At 41.2% G+C, this 12,668-nt stretch overlaps 1 protein-coding gene across 4 annotated transcripts in view; it reads left to right on the forward strand.

The window, feature by feature from the left end:
• The window catches only part of ADCY2 (adenylate cyclase 2), a 391,814-nt gene that overhangs the window by 256,151 nt on the left and 122,995 nt on the right, over positions 1-12,668 (forward strand). For all 4 annotated transcript variants that reach the window (XM_040493726.1, XM_040493706.1, XM_040493715.1 and 1 more), the window contains 2 exons: positions 3,887-4,035; positions 7,285-7,396. In XM_040493726.1, the coding sequence (XP_040349660.1) occupies positions 3,887-4,035; positions 7,285-7,396 (261 nt within the window). The remainder of the gene's footprint in view (positions 1-3,886; positions 4,036-7,284; positions 7,397-12,668) is intronic.

Genomic DNA, 12,668 nt, shown 5'->3' on the forward strand with positions numbered 1-12,668 from the left:
CTGGGGCTACCTGTTTCTTTACTCAACCAAAATATTACTTGCTTTTTTAAATTCCTTTATTGAATTCAACATTTTGCAACCCTCTGGTGTTGTTTATCCTGGCCCCCGGCTGCCCGCTGAGATGTCTCACGCCGTCAGACATGGTTTCTGCTCTTGCAACATTTTGCTTAGGTCCAGAATTTCTTCACTTTAAACTAACATGATGCTGCTGTATTGTTAGATCCTTAGTGAAAGTTGGGGAGTAACAGAAGGGACTTTGAGCTTAGGATAGGAATCATATCAGAATGTAGTTTCAAGTGGTTATCAGTGCTCAGCCATTTCCCAACACAGGGGCACTTGGAATGTGCTCTTTTTCCTTGGGTGCAGCCTGTTCATATGAAACTGGGGTCCCTCCTCACCCTACATGACCTGTCCACTCCTTCCCTCCATTCCCTGGGTCCATAACCACAGTGTGATAGTCTACCAGACGGGAGAACCCAAAGCAATCACTACCTTCTTTTGCAGAATAGTTAAGGTTTCCTTTGTGTGAGCATCACTGATCTCGACTTTGCCTGGGCCTGGGAAAAATTTTTGTGATCAAGAAAGTCTTTAATATGAGCACTGCCTACCTAGGTCCCCAGGTCCCCAGGTCCCCACCACGGTCATCACTGACAGTGAACAGAAGCTTCAAAATTAGATTTTTCTTTGATGTATCCCAGATAAAATGCATGGCAGGTCATTCATTCATTCAACAAATAACTACAGAGCAAATACTTCTTTCCAGGAATTCTTCTAGGAATTGAGCAATAAAGCAACATACAAGGTCTCCCTTCACTTACCTTTATGTCACCAGTCTCTGTGAGTGGGAGGAACCATACTCAAGCATGTATCTCCACTGTCCACAGCAAACACTAGTACTTCCTCTCTCAAAAAAAAAATTTTTTTTTCTCTAAAATGTATGTGGACTTCTCCATCCTTTCCCCAAAGACTGAAGTATCTATGAAGTCTATCATTTTGGTATTAAGTTATACCAGCTTTCTTTTCATTAAGGTTTTCATGATTTATCTTTTTTTTTTTGTATATTTTCTTATTTTCTGAATTTCTGCATTCTTATATTTAAGGTGTACTACTGGAATAGTTAGAATTACATTTTGTCTTTTTTTTTTTTTTTTTAAATCCAGTCTGGACGGTATTAGTCAAGTAATTGGAATATTTAGTTCATTTATATTTCTTTTTATAAGAGAACAAATCTACACCTTTCTTTATTTACTTTTCAGTTAGTTTAAATCCTTGGAGGGTACAGCATCACACGGATTCTGTGGCCAATGGCTTTAGCAGGAAGGTTGCTTCGGAATTTGGCACAAACCGTGCCAGTGTTTCCATGAGCATGAGTTACTTTTCCCCAGGTTTCTCTGCTTTTGTTCAGTTTGCCACCAGGAGTCACTGTGTTGTTCTTTGCTTTGTACACATCAGCACATTTCTTGCCTAGACTGAATTTCATTTTGAGCACAAACACCTTCAATTTTAAGAAGATCTGGGTGCCCCCTCTGGTTCTGGAGACCCCACTTACAGCCAGCAAAAATGGCTTTGGATCAGAGCCTTCCAGACATATTTGTCACTTCAGGAGCCCTGTTCCCAGCAGGTTCCAAGATGGCGGAAAAAGCTAGTTCGTTTACATTTAATGTAATTTCTGATATAACAGACCATTTTATGACTTATTTTCTGCTTGTTTCACCTGTTTTAAGTTTTCTTTGACTCTTCATTATGACTTATTTTGAATAAATAAGAATTCCTTTCTCATTTTTACTGTTAGCCTATTAGTCATACATTCTTTCACTCTTTGTGGCTAATGTGGAACTCGCATCCATTCTTCACTTACTGTCCTCTAGTATAAACTGCTACCTGTGCCACTTCCCATACAATCCTAGGACCTCAGAACATGTTAACTCCACTACTGCCATTTCACTTTTAGTGTGAATGCCATTGTGGATTTCATACCTGTTACATTTTAGATGACCCAAGACATTATCCTCATTATTTTGCACAATTAATATTAATTTATATTTTCCCAGATGTATATGTGGACATTTAGCTTATTAAAAACTTTTGATTTCTCCATTTTATGAACTTAAATGGAATCATCAAGAAGAATTTAACAAAAGTAAGAACATAATTATTAAATAAAAGGTGTCTTCTTAATCTCTTAAGTACCAATAAAATTCTCTTTGGCATGTCAGGGCCAGCACGTAGGTTATGACAGCTGTTAGCACTTTGCCCTCTACCTAACTGCCTCTTTTTGCAAGGAGATTGGTAATACTAATCAGATAGGGGTGGTGTTTTGACTCATTTTTTTCACATGAATAGCGGGTCCTCCTGGACTATTCGTTTCCCTTCTGTTTCCCAGATCTCAGGCATGCGGCTTCCTTCGAACACCAGCCTGTTCCTCTGGCCTCATCTGATGGCAAGGGTACTGTGGGTGGGCTCCCTGCTGGAGTATGAACAACATGATATCACGGATGTTGACTCTATCTTCTTTGCATCTACCATTAGTGCTTATCATGGGGTCTGGCATTTAATAGGCAATGATGGATGTTTTCTGAATGGGTGAATAAATTGATGAATGACTGAACAAATGAGCAGCACTCAGTTATGCCAGTGTCTGGTGAAGCACTCTACCAGGCACTGAGATCCCTACCATAGGTGCCCACTCGGCCTCTTTCTGGCTTTGCAGCTGTTTTTAACTGGAGCAGGCTGGGGACGGGCTATCGTGGGGGTCTTCTCATGTGCATCAGGATGTACTCCTGGCCTTTCCTCTACTCCTTCGGTGGATGTTCCCAGCAGCCACCAAAATGATCTGCCCTGGGGAATGGCCCAGAGAGGGACACCAGCCCTGTCAACCTGGGAGCAAAGCCCAGCTTCCCCTGCCCTCCCCCACTATTTTTTCACCACTTTGTCCAAAGGAAAAAAAAAAATTAAGAAAGAAACAAGAGACAGAAACTGTGCAAGATAGAGAAAAGATTTCATTCAACAAATGTTTTTTAAACCAACACCAAATATCGGTTGCCAAATGCACAATACGTAAAGAGTGTGGCATTTTCTCCTATAAATTAATGTTTAAAATTATTAAGGATGAGTATAAACTTTCAAAGAATGCTCTTCTATGATACTTTCTTCCAAAAATATTGCATATTTTCCTTGAAGAGAGTGGGGAAAAAAATGCCACTCTAACTACAATAAGTACATTTTCAAATAAGTGTAATATTATATGCAATTGTTTAGCGTACTTAAAGACCAAAAACACAAGAAAGGCTCCTACTTGATCATTTCTGTGTGCTCCCCCTGTAGTCTTTTGTACATGACATTTTACAGATGCTATTTCTGAATCCACCTTTATGATAGTTTAGAATCGCTAAAGGGGATTGGATGGTCATCACAGAGGAAATGAGATATTTGAAAATATTTGACTATCTCATTTAGGAAATGTGGAGTATTTGTTGACTTTCTGAAATGCAATAAAGCTTGTACTTTATCTCTCAAATGAACAGGCAGGCGAAAATGAGTGTTTTCTATCTCAGACTGACCGTTGGTTTCTGGCATTTTTATATCATTTCTGCTTTACTACTTTAAAATCAAAGTAGATAAATAATACCCTTGGGGAAATAACTTTGTCTTCCTTTATTCCCCACTCTGAAGAACACACACTCAGAACTCAATAAATAATATAACACACACTGACCTTAGAAATTTTGATTTTTTTTCAACATGTATTTCTACACTCCATATGGTAACTTGTTGGACAGAGTCCTCAGATTGGCCCCACTGCAGATCGGCGGTGGTTTCCAATATCGCTGGGATGTTACCTTAATGATTTGAAATCTCTCGGTCTTTCTCCCACGCCTCGTTTCAGGAGCGTCTCCTGCTGTCTCTGTTGCCGGCTCACATAGCCATGGAGATGAAAGCTGAGATCATCCAGAGGCTGCAGGGCCCCAAAGCCGGCCAAATGGAAAACACAAACAACTTTCACAACCTGTATGTTAAGCGACACACCAATGTGAGGTATGTACGTCCCTCTGTCCCCGCTCCTCAGCGAGTCTGGGGAGCCATTCGCCAGATGGGGGACATTTTCACCTGGAAGCTCGTGTCTTCCCAAGTCCTACCTCTGCTGAAACTGTTAACATGATTCCACCCGCCCTTCTGCTGCCTCTTGGGTTCTTCACATGAAGAGAAGAAAATAGAATCTTCTTCATGGTATTAGATTGTGTTGTCCATCATGGCCCTGCTTTCTATGGCTGACCTTCCTTCCCGAGAGAGAGGTGGTTTCTGGAGTGCTTATTCTAGGAAGCTCATGGTCAGATCTCACTGCATCCCCGGAGCCCAGCACGCTCAGCATTGTAGTAAGATTGAAGGTAGGGTCAGTGGGCTCTTGATATAAGAACCAATTCCTCAAGACGAGCTTGGCAGGGTCAGGGCCTCAGTGAAGCTAGCATTTCCTGTCCATCAGGAATGATGGGCTTCTGGGGTGTGGCCAACCAGTGACCAGTATCACAGGGGACTGATAGGCACCTTAATTCATTGATGGTGAAAGTTCCTGCTTTCCAAGTCTCCCATAGTCTGTCCCGTCTCTTCCCAGGGAGCCATTCCTGAAATCACAGTACTTGGAAAACCAGCATGTTACCAGCATAGGATTGAGGTCCAGAAGGAGAACCGTGAGAGGCCTCCTTCTCCCCTAGCTCCAGAGGGGAGCAGTGCAGGCTCTCACTTCAGCATGGGGAGGGGGTTTCCTCCCATGCTTCCCATCTCCCAACTGCAGGACACAACCCTTCCAGACATGGGTGCCCGGTCCCTCACTCCTCTCTGACTCCCCTCGCCCCCGTTCCTCATACAAAAAGCCTTTGGGCTTTGTCCTTACATCCATTCAACTATATTGCAGTGATGCTTTTTATTCTCACCAGGTTATCTCCATAAGTACCTTGTGCATCTGTTCTCATTCATTCATTCCACCTTCATGTTATCACCCACCCTGTTCAATAGTTCAAGAACTACAACCACAGACACATCTATAATTTGCTGGGCATTGACGAATTGCCTTTTGCTCTCAAGCCCAGACCCTTTCTGGTGCATGATGCTGGCTTCCAGTCTAGTTGCCTCAAGTCAATGATTTTTGAAGTTCATTATTAAGAAACATACTTAACTGCAATTGAAATACACAGCTAAGACAAATCTCAGTTTGACCTCAGAATTTAGGATAGGTGTGTAGAGCTAGTGTTGAACGTGGCCCAAGCATGCACAGAGCTAAATGTATGATGAGAAATGCATCTTGGGATGGGAATCACAGAAAAAAGTTACGTATCAGTAGGAACTAAGAAAGCATTGGATAAATGAAGAATCAGAGGTAAAAAAAAATTTTTTTTAAGTCCTTAGCATTTTGAGAGATTAAAAAAAAATAGATGTATTTCAAGAACATTCGCACATGTTAAGGAGTAAGATTATTTAAAACACTGGCCTGCCTTCAGGTTTTTAAGTGTTTCACCTAAAGAATTAAAGAAAAAAAACATTCTCACAGTATCTAACAAGGTATAATAACACTAGAAATTGCCCTTTCCAGACTTAGCTGTCCAAAAATCAGCAATATCTCTCCTATCTCAGGAAATACTTCTAAGTCACACATGGAGTATTTAAAACATGTGAAGATAAATGCAGCTGTGTCTAAACAGGGTCCCAGAACATCTTTAAGTACCTGTGATACAATCCAGGAACAGAGAGACCTGTAAAAATGAGTGGCCATGCCACCAACCTCAGGCCGTTGATGAAGGCTCCCATGCTGTCTTAGTTAGCACTTTCTACCTAACAGAGTATCCCCCAGACCTCGTGGTGTAAAACATCAATAGACACCATCTCACAGTTTCTGTTTGTCAGACTTTGAGAGCAACTTAGCCTGGTGGTTCTGCCTTATACTCTTTTGTGAGGATTCAGGCCTGCCGTTGGGCAGGCTGGGTGGGGGTGGGGGATCTGCCTCCGATGTGGCCCCTCAGATAATTTGCAGTTTATCCCAACTGTTGGCTGGAGGCCTCAGTTCCTCATCCCTGGGCCTGTTCATAGGTTGCTTGAGCGTTCTTACAACACGAAAATTCACTTCCCCAGAGCAAGGGATCCAAGAGAGAGTCAGGGGGAAACTGCAATTCTTTTACGTTCTAGCCTTTGGAAGCCATTTCTCGAATTTCTGCAGCATCCTTTTGATGACGCAGGTCACCCCCATGCGAGTCCCTGTGTGTGGGAGGGACAGTACAAGAATGTAAGTACCAGGAAGTGAGGCTCCCTGGCGCCATCTTGGAAGCTGACTACCACACTGTGGAGGCAAAGGGTCGGCGAAGCAGCTTGAGGAGGTGCCTTCAGAGATTGTCTGGGACACGTTTGCCGTGTCGGATTCCATTTAAATTTATAAAGGATAGTCGGGACGCTTAAGTAACTTAAATACCTAAAACTTAAAAAAAATGTAAAAGCATACATAAATGGCATGGAGTACAAATTATTTTCATAAGAAATATGAAAACGTATGGCTTTTTCATCCTGGACGGGCCAGACATAAGCAAAGAGGCAGACATGGTATGTGGATATTACAGAGAGTCCAAGTGATACCGGAGGGTTTTTTAATTTTTTTCAATGAGAATTGTTCGTTTTGTACACAGTAAAGATCAGTTAACTTTTAGTTCTGCTTCAGCCATTCATTCAACAAAATGTTTCTTCTCTGTTAATACGTACTAGCTCTTTACTCCCTAATGATGATGATAATGATGTTAATAATAATGAGGAGGAGAGGAATTTATAGATATGAGTGTCGCAGCTACCCGTTGCTTCCCAAATCCTGAATCTCAAACTGCCAGCAGGAATTTTAGACTTCTTTCTCAGGCCCTTATACAAGCAAACAGAAGCATACTCCATTGATAATCTGAATCAGGCCAGTGTCATGAACTCTCAGGGCGAACACCTCATGAACCAGGGAGGGAGGGTGGGACTGGCCATGAAGGAATAAAGGTGATCAGTCCGAATGGACCAGAATGGACAAAGTATGCCATGTGACTTTTTCTTCTCCCATTTTAATTATAAAAACTCAGCATCAAAGAAAACATTTTTAATGGGAAAGTTTGGCAAAATGTGTATGAATTTCCTATCTGGGGAGATGCCGTTTTTTCTTGCAAAATATAAATGTAGATGTTAAATAAAGCTACATACTGTTTTAATGGACAAAAGTATCATTACTTCTTAACAAGTATAAACCTGCACACGCTGCCCCCCTTCCTCCCACAGTATCCTGTACGCAGACATCGTTGGCTTCACCCGGTTGGCCAGCGACTGCTCCCCAGGAGAGCTGGTCCACATGCTGAACGAGCTCTTTGGAAAGTTCGATCAAATTGCAAAGGTGAGTGTTAGTGAGTCCCTTCCACTTGGAGGATTTATAAAATCTTGGCTCACTTTTTCTCTGGCCCCTTATCAACCTTTGGCTTTTGCGTAAAGCACTGTTTAGGAATGGTGTTTATACATTCATTGGGTATACTTGCCATTGGGCCCTGATGAGCCTCGGCCCTTTCTTGGGGATGAGAAACGTTGTAGCACAGAATTAGCAGGTTTGCATCTATATTTAAAACTTCTGCTTATACAGAACTCAACACACATATAGTAAATACGTTCAAGATGGTAAGATTTAAGGTGCACATCCCTCTGCACGGTGCTGTTCTAGGCTTCTCTTTTTGGGCATTTCGATGTCAGGAGTTGGAAACGTGATTGCCCCTCATCCAGTTGTAACCCGTCCAGTTGTAATTCATGTAGCCAGCACTCTGGAAGAACCCCTAGAATAAATAGGATGCCTATTTTCCACCTAAGCCCTTTATTTACTGTTGTTTCACTCATATCCATTAACCCTTGTGCCCCCTGAACAGAAATGTAAGTTCACTGTTTGCCATTCATTTGCTCGTGGATGGGAAATTTCACCGAGAGGAAATGGCGACAGGTAATCTGAAATCCAAACTACAACTCGCATGTCTGCTGGAACCATTAGGGTTCCTTGTGGGAAGAGCGATAAACACTTTTTTCTTCCTTGCTAGCCCTTTACTTCCATCTCATAACACATTACTGGTCAGCCTCATGCTCTCTTGGAATCGTTTCCAGCAAAAAAAGACTTCATTATGCTTATTGAAATGAATTATTTATAGAGGGAAGACAGAATTGGTCCCAAATTTAGTTCGCTGCAAGATTCACCTCACTTTTAAACCATACAGAACATTCCACCCAAGCCTCTTTGGAATAAATGTGGCGTGTTGATGTTCACAGAGTCACTCCTGGGTCAGGCTCCCCGGGAGATGCCTTATGCTGCCTGCCTGGCCATGGTGGATCTCCCTGGGGATTTTAAAAAATCAGAGTGTAGCACTGCTTTACCAAACCAAAGGAAAAAGTTGAGTTTTTTTGGATACTTAATTTTTTTTATAAACTTTTTTATGTTTACTCATTTTTCAGAGGGAGACACAGCACAAGCAGGGGAGGAGCAGAGAGAGAGGGAGGCACAGAGTCCCAAGCAGGCTCCAGGCCCCGAGCTGTCCGCACAGAGCCCAATGCGGGGCTCGAATCCATGAGATCATGACCTGAGCCAAAGTCAGACGCTTAACCAGCCAAGCCACCCAGGCACCCCTGGATGCTCAGTTTTTAGAAGATTGTTTAAAACATAAATAATGCCTTAAAAGTTTGAATTAATAAAAGATCATTTTTGTCACATTAGGAAGAAACATGCCAGTCTGGGTGGGTGATAACATTACTCCAGTGTTAACATGGCGTTCTTCCTCTGTGCAAGTCTCAGTGTCAGTATCTCCCCTTTTTATAAGAACACCAATCATAGTGGATTAGCCGCCCACCCAACTCCTGTATGACCTCCTCTTAATTAATTATATCTGTAATGAGGTCAGGTTCAGAGGTGCCAGGTGTTAGAACTTCAACATACGAATTTAGGGAAGACAAAACTCATTGCTCATAACAGAAGTACTTACTGTGACTTCCTGTTCCTCTCTGATGATTTTTACAAAGGAATGTCCAGGCAATACCAGGGTACAGCCTAGGATGACTTGGTCCATCCACTGTTGGTCACAGAGGGAGCATGTTTTGGGTACCAGTTCATGCCTCGTGGTTAAATAACTTGGAGGTGGCCAGCATCGTAAGCAAACGGCTCAATCAACTGAGTGAATTCTACATAAAGCACATAACTGAACTAAGGAACTCCAAATCATGGGTCATTCACTGTTACTTTTTAAAACATTTTAACCACTTTCTTGAGGTATAATTGACATACTGCCAAAAACTATACATATTTAATATGTGACATGTAATGAGCCTGGGGATAAGCATACACCTGGGAAACCATCACCACAGTCTATGCCATTCACAAACCCACCACATACAAAAGTCTCCTTTTGTCCTCCTTATTTCTGATCCATGATGATGTGCTTAAAACACTTAACATAAGTTCTGCCTTCTTAGCACAGTTTTAAGTTTACAGCCCAGTATTGTTAACTATAGACACTATGCTATACAGTAGATCCCTAGCACTGACTCATCTTATGTAACAAAAACTGTACCCTGGGGCGCCTGGGTGGCTCGGTCGGTTGAGCGTCCGACTTCGGCTCAGGTCATGATCTCGCGGTCTGTGGGTTCGAGCCCCGCGTCGGGCTCTGGGCTGACAGCTCGGAGCCTGGAGCCTGCTTCGGATTCTGGGTCTCCCTCTCCCTCTGCCCCTACCCCGCTTGCGCGCTGTCTCTTTCTCTCAAAAATGAATAAATGGAAAAAAAAATTAACAAAAACTGTGTACCCTATGACTGACACCACCCTATTTTCTCCTTCCCCTAGGCCTGACAACCACCTTTCTACTCTCTACTTTTGTGAACTTGACTATCCCAGATCCCTCATACAAGTGAGATCATGCCCTATCTACCCTCTGGATATCCTAAATAAAGTCAGGCTTATTTCACTTAGCAAACTGAGTTAAAAGGCACATGAAAAGGACCAGACACAATGACTAATTTGGATTTATTCTTGGGATGCAAGGATCGTTCAACACACAAATCAATCAGCACGATAGACCACATTAATAGAATGAAGGATAAAAATTACATGATCATGTCAATAGATGCAGAAAATGCTCTTGATAAAATTAAATACCCTCTCATGATAAAAACTTAACTAGAGGCACCTGGGTGGCTCGGTCGGGATAAGCGTCTGACTCTTGACTTCAGCTCAGGACATGCTATCATGGTTCGTGAGATTGAGCCACGCATCAGGCTCTGCACTGATAAGTGTGGAGTCTGCTTGGGATTCTCTCCCTCTCTCTCTCAGTCCCTCCCCAACTCACGCATGTTCTCTTTCTCTCAAACTGAATAAATAAACATTTTTTAAAAAAACCTCTTAACTAATAACATATAGAAGAAACTCACCTCAACACAGTAAAGCCATATATGAAGGCCTATGGCTAACTTTATACTCAATGGAGGAGAACTGATAGCTTTACTTCCAAGATTGGGAACATGGCAAGGATGTCTGCTCCCACCACTTCTGTTCACCATAGTACTGGAAGTCCTAGCCAGAGCAATTAGGCAAGAAAAAGAAATAAAAGGCACCCAAACCAGAAAGGAAGAAGTAAAATTATCTGTTTCCATTGTATAACCTTGTGTACAGGAAACCCTTAAATGTCCACAAAATCTGTCAGAGCTTTTAGATCAGTTTGGTAAAGTTGCAGGATACAAAATCAGTGTACAAAAATGAGTTCCATTCCTTTATGCTGATAGTGAAGTATCTGAGAAGGAAATGAAGAAAATAGTCCCGTTTACATTCGCATCAAAAAGAATAAAATACGTAGGAATAAACTTAGCCAAGCAGGTGGATGCCCTGTATGCTGAAGACTATAAAACATGGATGAAAAAAGGAATCTAAAATGACAGATAAATAGAATGACATTTCATGTTCCAGGGTTGGAAGAACTAATATTGCTAAAACGTCCTTCCTACCCACAGCATCTCCAGATCCAATGCAATTCCTGTAAAAATCTCAGGGGCGTTTCTTACAGAAACAGAAAAACAATCTAAAATTCCTATCGAACCACAAAAGACCCCAAAGAGCCGAAGCGCTTTTAAGCAAGAAGAACAAAGCTGGAGGCATCACACTTCCTGTTTTCAAAATGTATTGTGAAGATACAGAATCCAAGCAGTAGGATACTGGCATTGAGAACAGACATACAGGGGGGCCTGGGTGGCTGAGTCGGTTGAGCGTCTGACTTCAGCTCAGGTCATGATCTCACGCTTCGTGGGTTCAAGCCCCGCATCGGGCTCTGTGCTGACAGCTCAGAGCCTGAAGCCTGCTTTGGATTCTGTGTCTCCCTCTCTCTCCGCCCCTCCCCTGCTTATGCTCTGTCTCTCTCTCTCTCTCTCTCTCTCTCAAAAATAAATAAATAAATAAATAGATAAATAAATCGTTAAAAAAAAAAGACATACAGACCAATGGAACAGAATCAAGAGCCCAGAAATAAATAAATAAATAAATAAATAAATAAATAGACAAACATTTGATTAAACTTATCAAAGATAAGTTATATCTCATATATATATATAAGATATATATATATTTATATATATATATACATATACATATATATATATATGTAGTCAACTGAATATGTAGTCAACTGATCTTTGATAGGGATGCCAAGAATTCACTTTTATTAAACTTAGTGTTTTCAAGATTCAGGATACGTATTTAGGAAGTATGAGACAGAAGCCCTATTAATACATAATTGCTTGCCTTTTTATTACTTAATGATATTTGTAATCAGAAATTACCAAGCTCCATAGAAAAGTATGAAAATATGCCCTAACTTGTGCATTCTCTATCAGACAGGGAAAGAAATATGAAAAATCTTCAAGAAACCTAACGCCTACTTGAGAACAAGAAAATGTTATGTTCGTTTTTATTATTTCAGATTTGTTCAGTTTATATGTAAGCCTGTGTTAGTGTTACGAAAGAAAAAAAAAACTGTGTTTGGCGTATCTTTCGGTTTTTGGTTCTTTTTTCTTTCCTTTTCTCTTTTCCTTAGTGGTGAGTCTGTAAAGTAACTAGAAAAGTTAGAAATGCATGTAGGATTAATGCATATGAATGAAGTTACTCTCAATATCATAATATAAAAACAACTGAGGCATGAAAAATAACGAGTCCAACTTTGTATCAAAAGTTTAACCTGAGGTCAGAATTACATTTGAAATTACTTGGCCATGTTGGATGGTAACTTTTTGTATTGTGGAGATGTTTATCAGAAGCTATATTCTGCAGGTAAGAATCTACTTCAGTTTTAAAATAAGTGAAGGGGCACCTGGGTGGCTCAGTTGGCTAACTGTCCGACTTCGGCTCAGGGCATGATGTCACAGTTTGTAGGTTCGAGCCCCGCAATAGGCTCTGTGCTAACTCAGAGCCTGGAGCCTGCTTCAAATTCTGTGTCTCCCTCTGTTTCTCTCTCTCTCTCTCCCTCTCAAAAATAAACATTAAAAATTTAAAAATAAAATAAAATAAAATAAAAACCACGAGTATAGTAGGAAATGACATGCGATTGTAATTCCAGTCAAGTTCCAGTCATCGTTTACTTTCCTTGGACTATTTCACTTCACCAT

This window comes from Herpailurus yagouaroundi, unplaced genomic scaffold (genome assembly GCF_014898765.1).
Source record: "Herpailurus yagouaroundi ecotype Mexico unplaced genomic scaffold, PumYag 29, whole genome shotgun sequence".
Taxonomy (NCBI): Eukaryota; Metazoa; Chordata; class Mammalia; order Carnivora; family Felidae; genus Herpailurus; species Herpailurus yagouaroundi.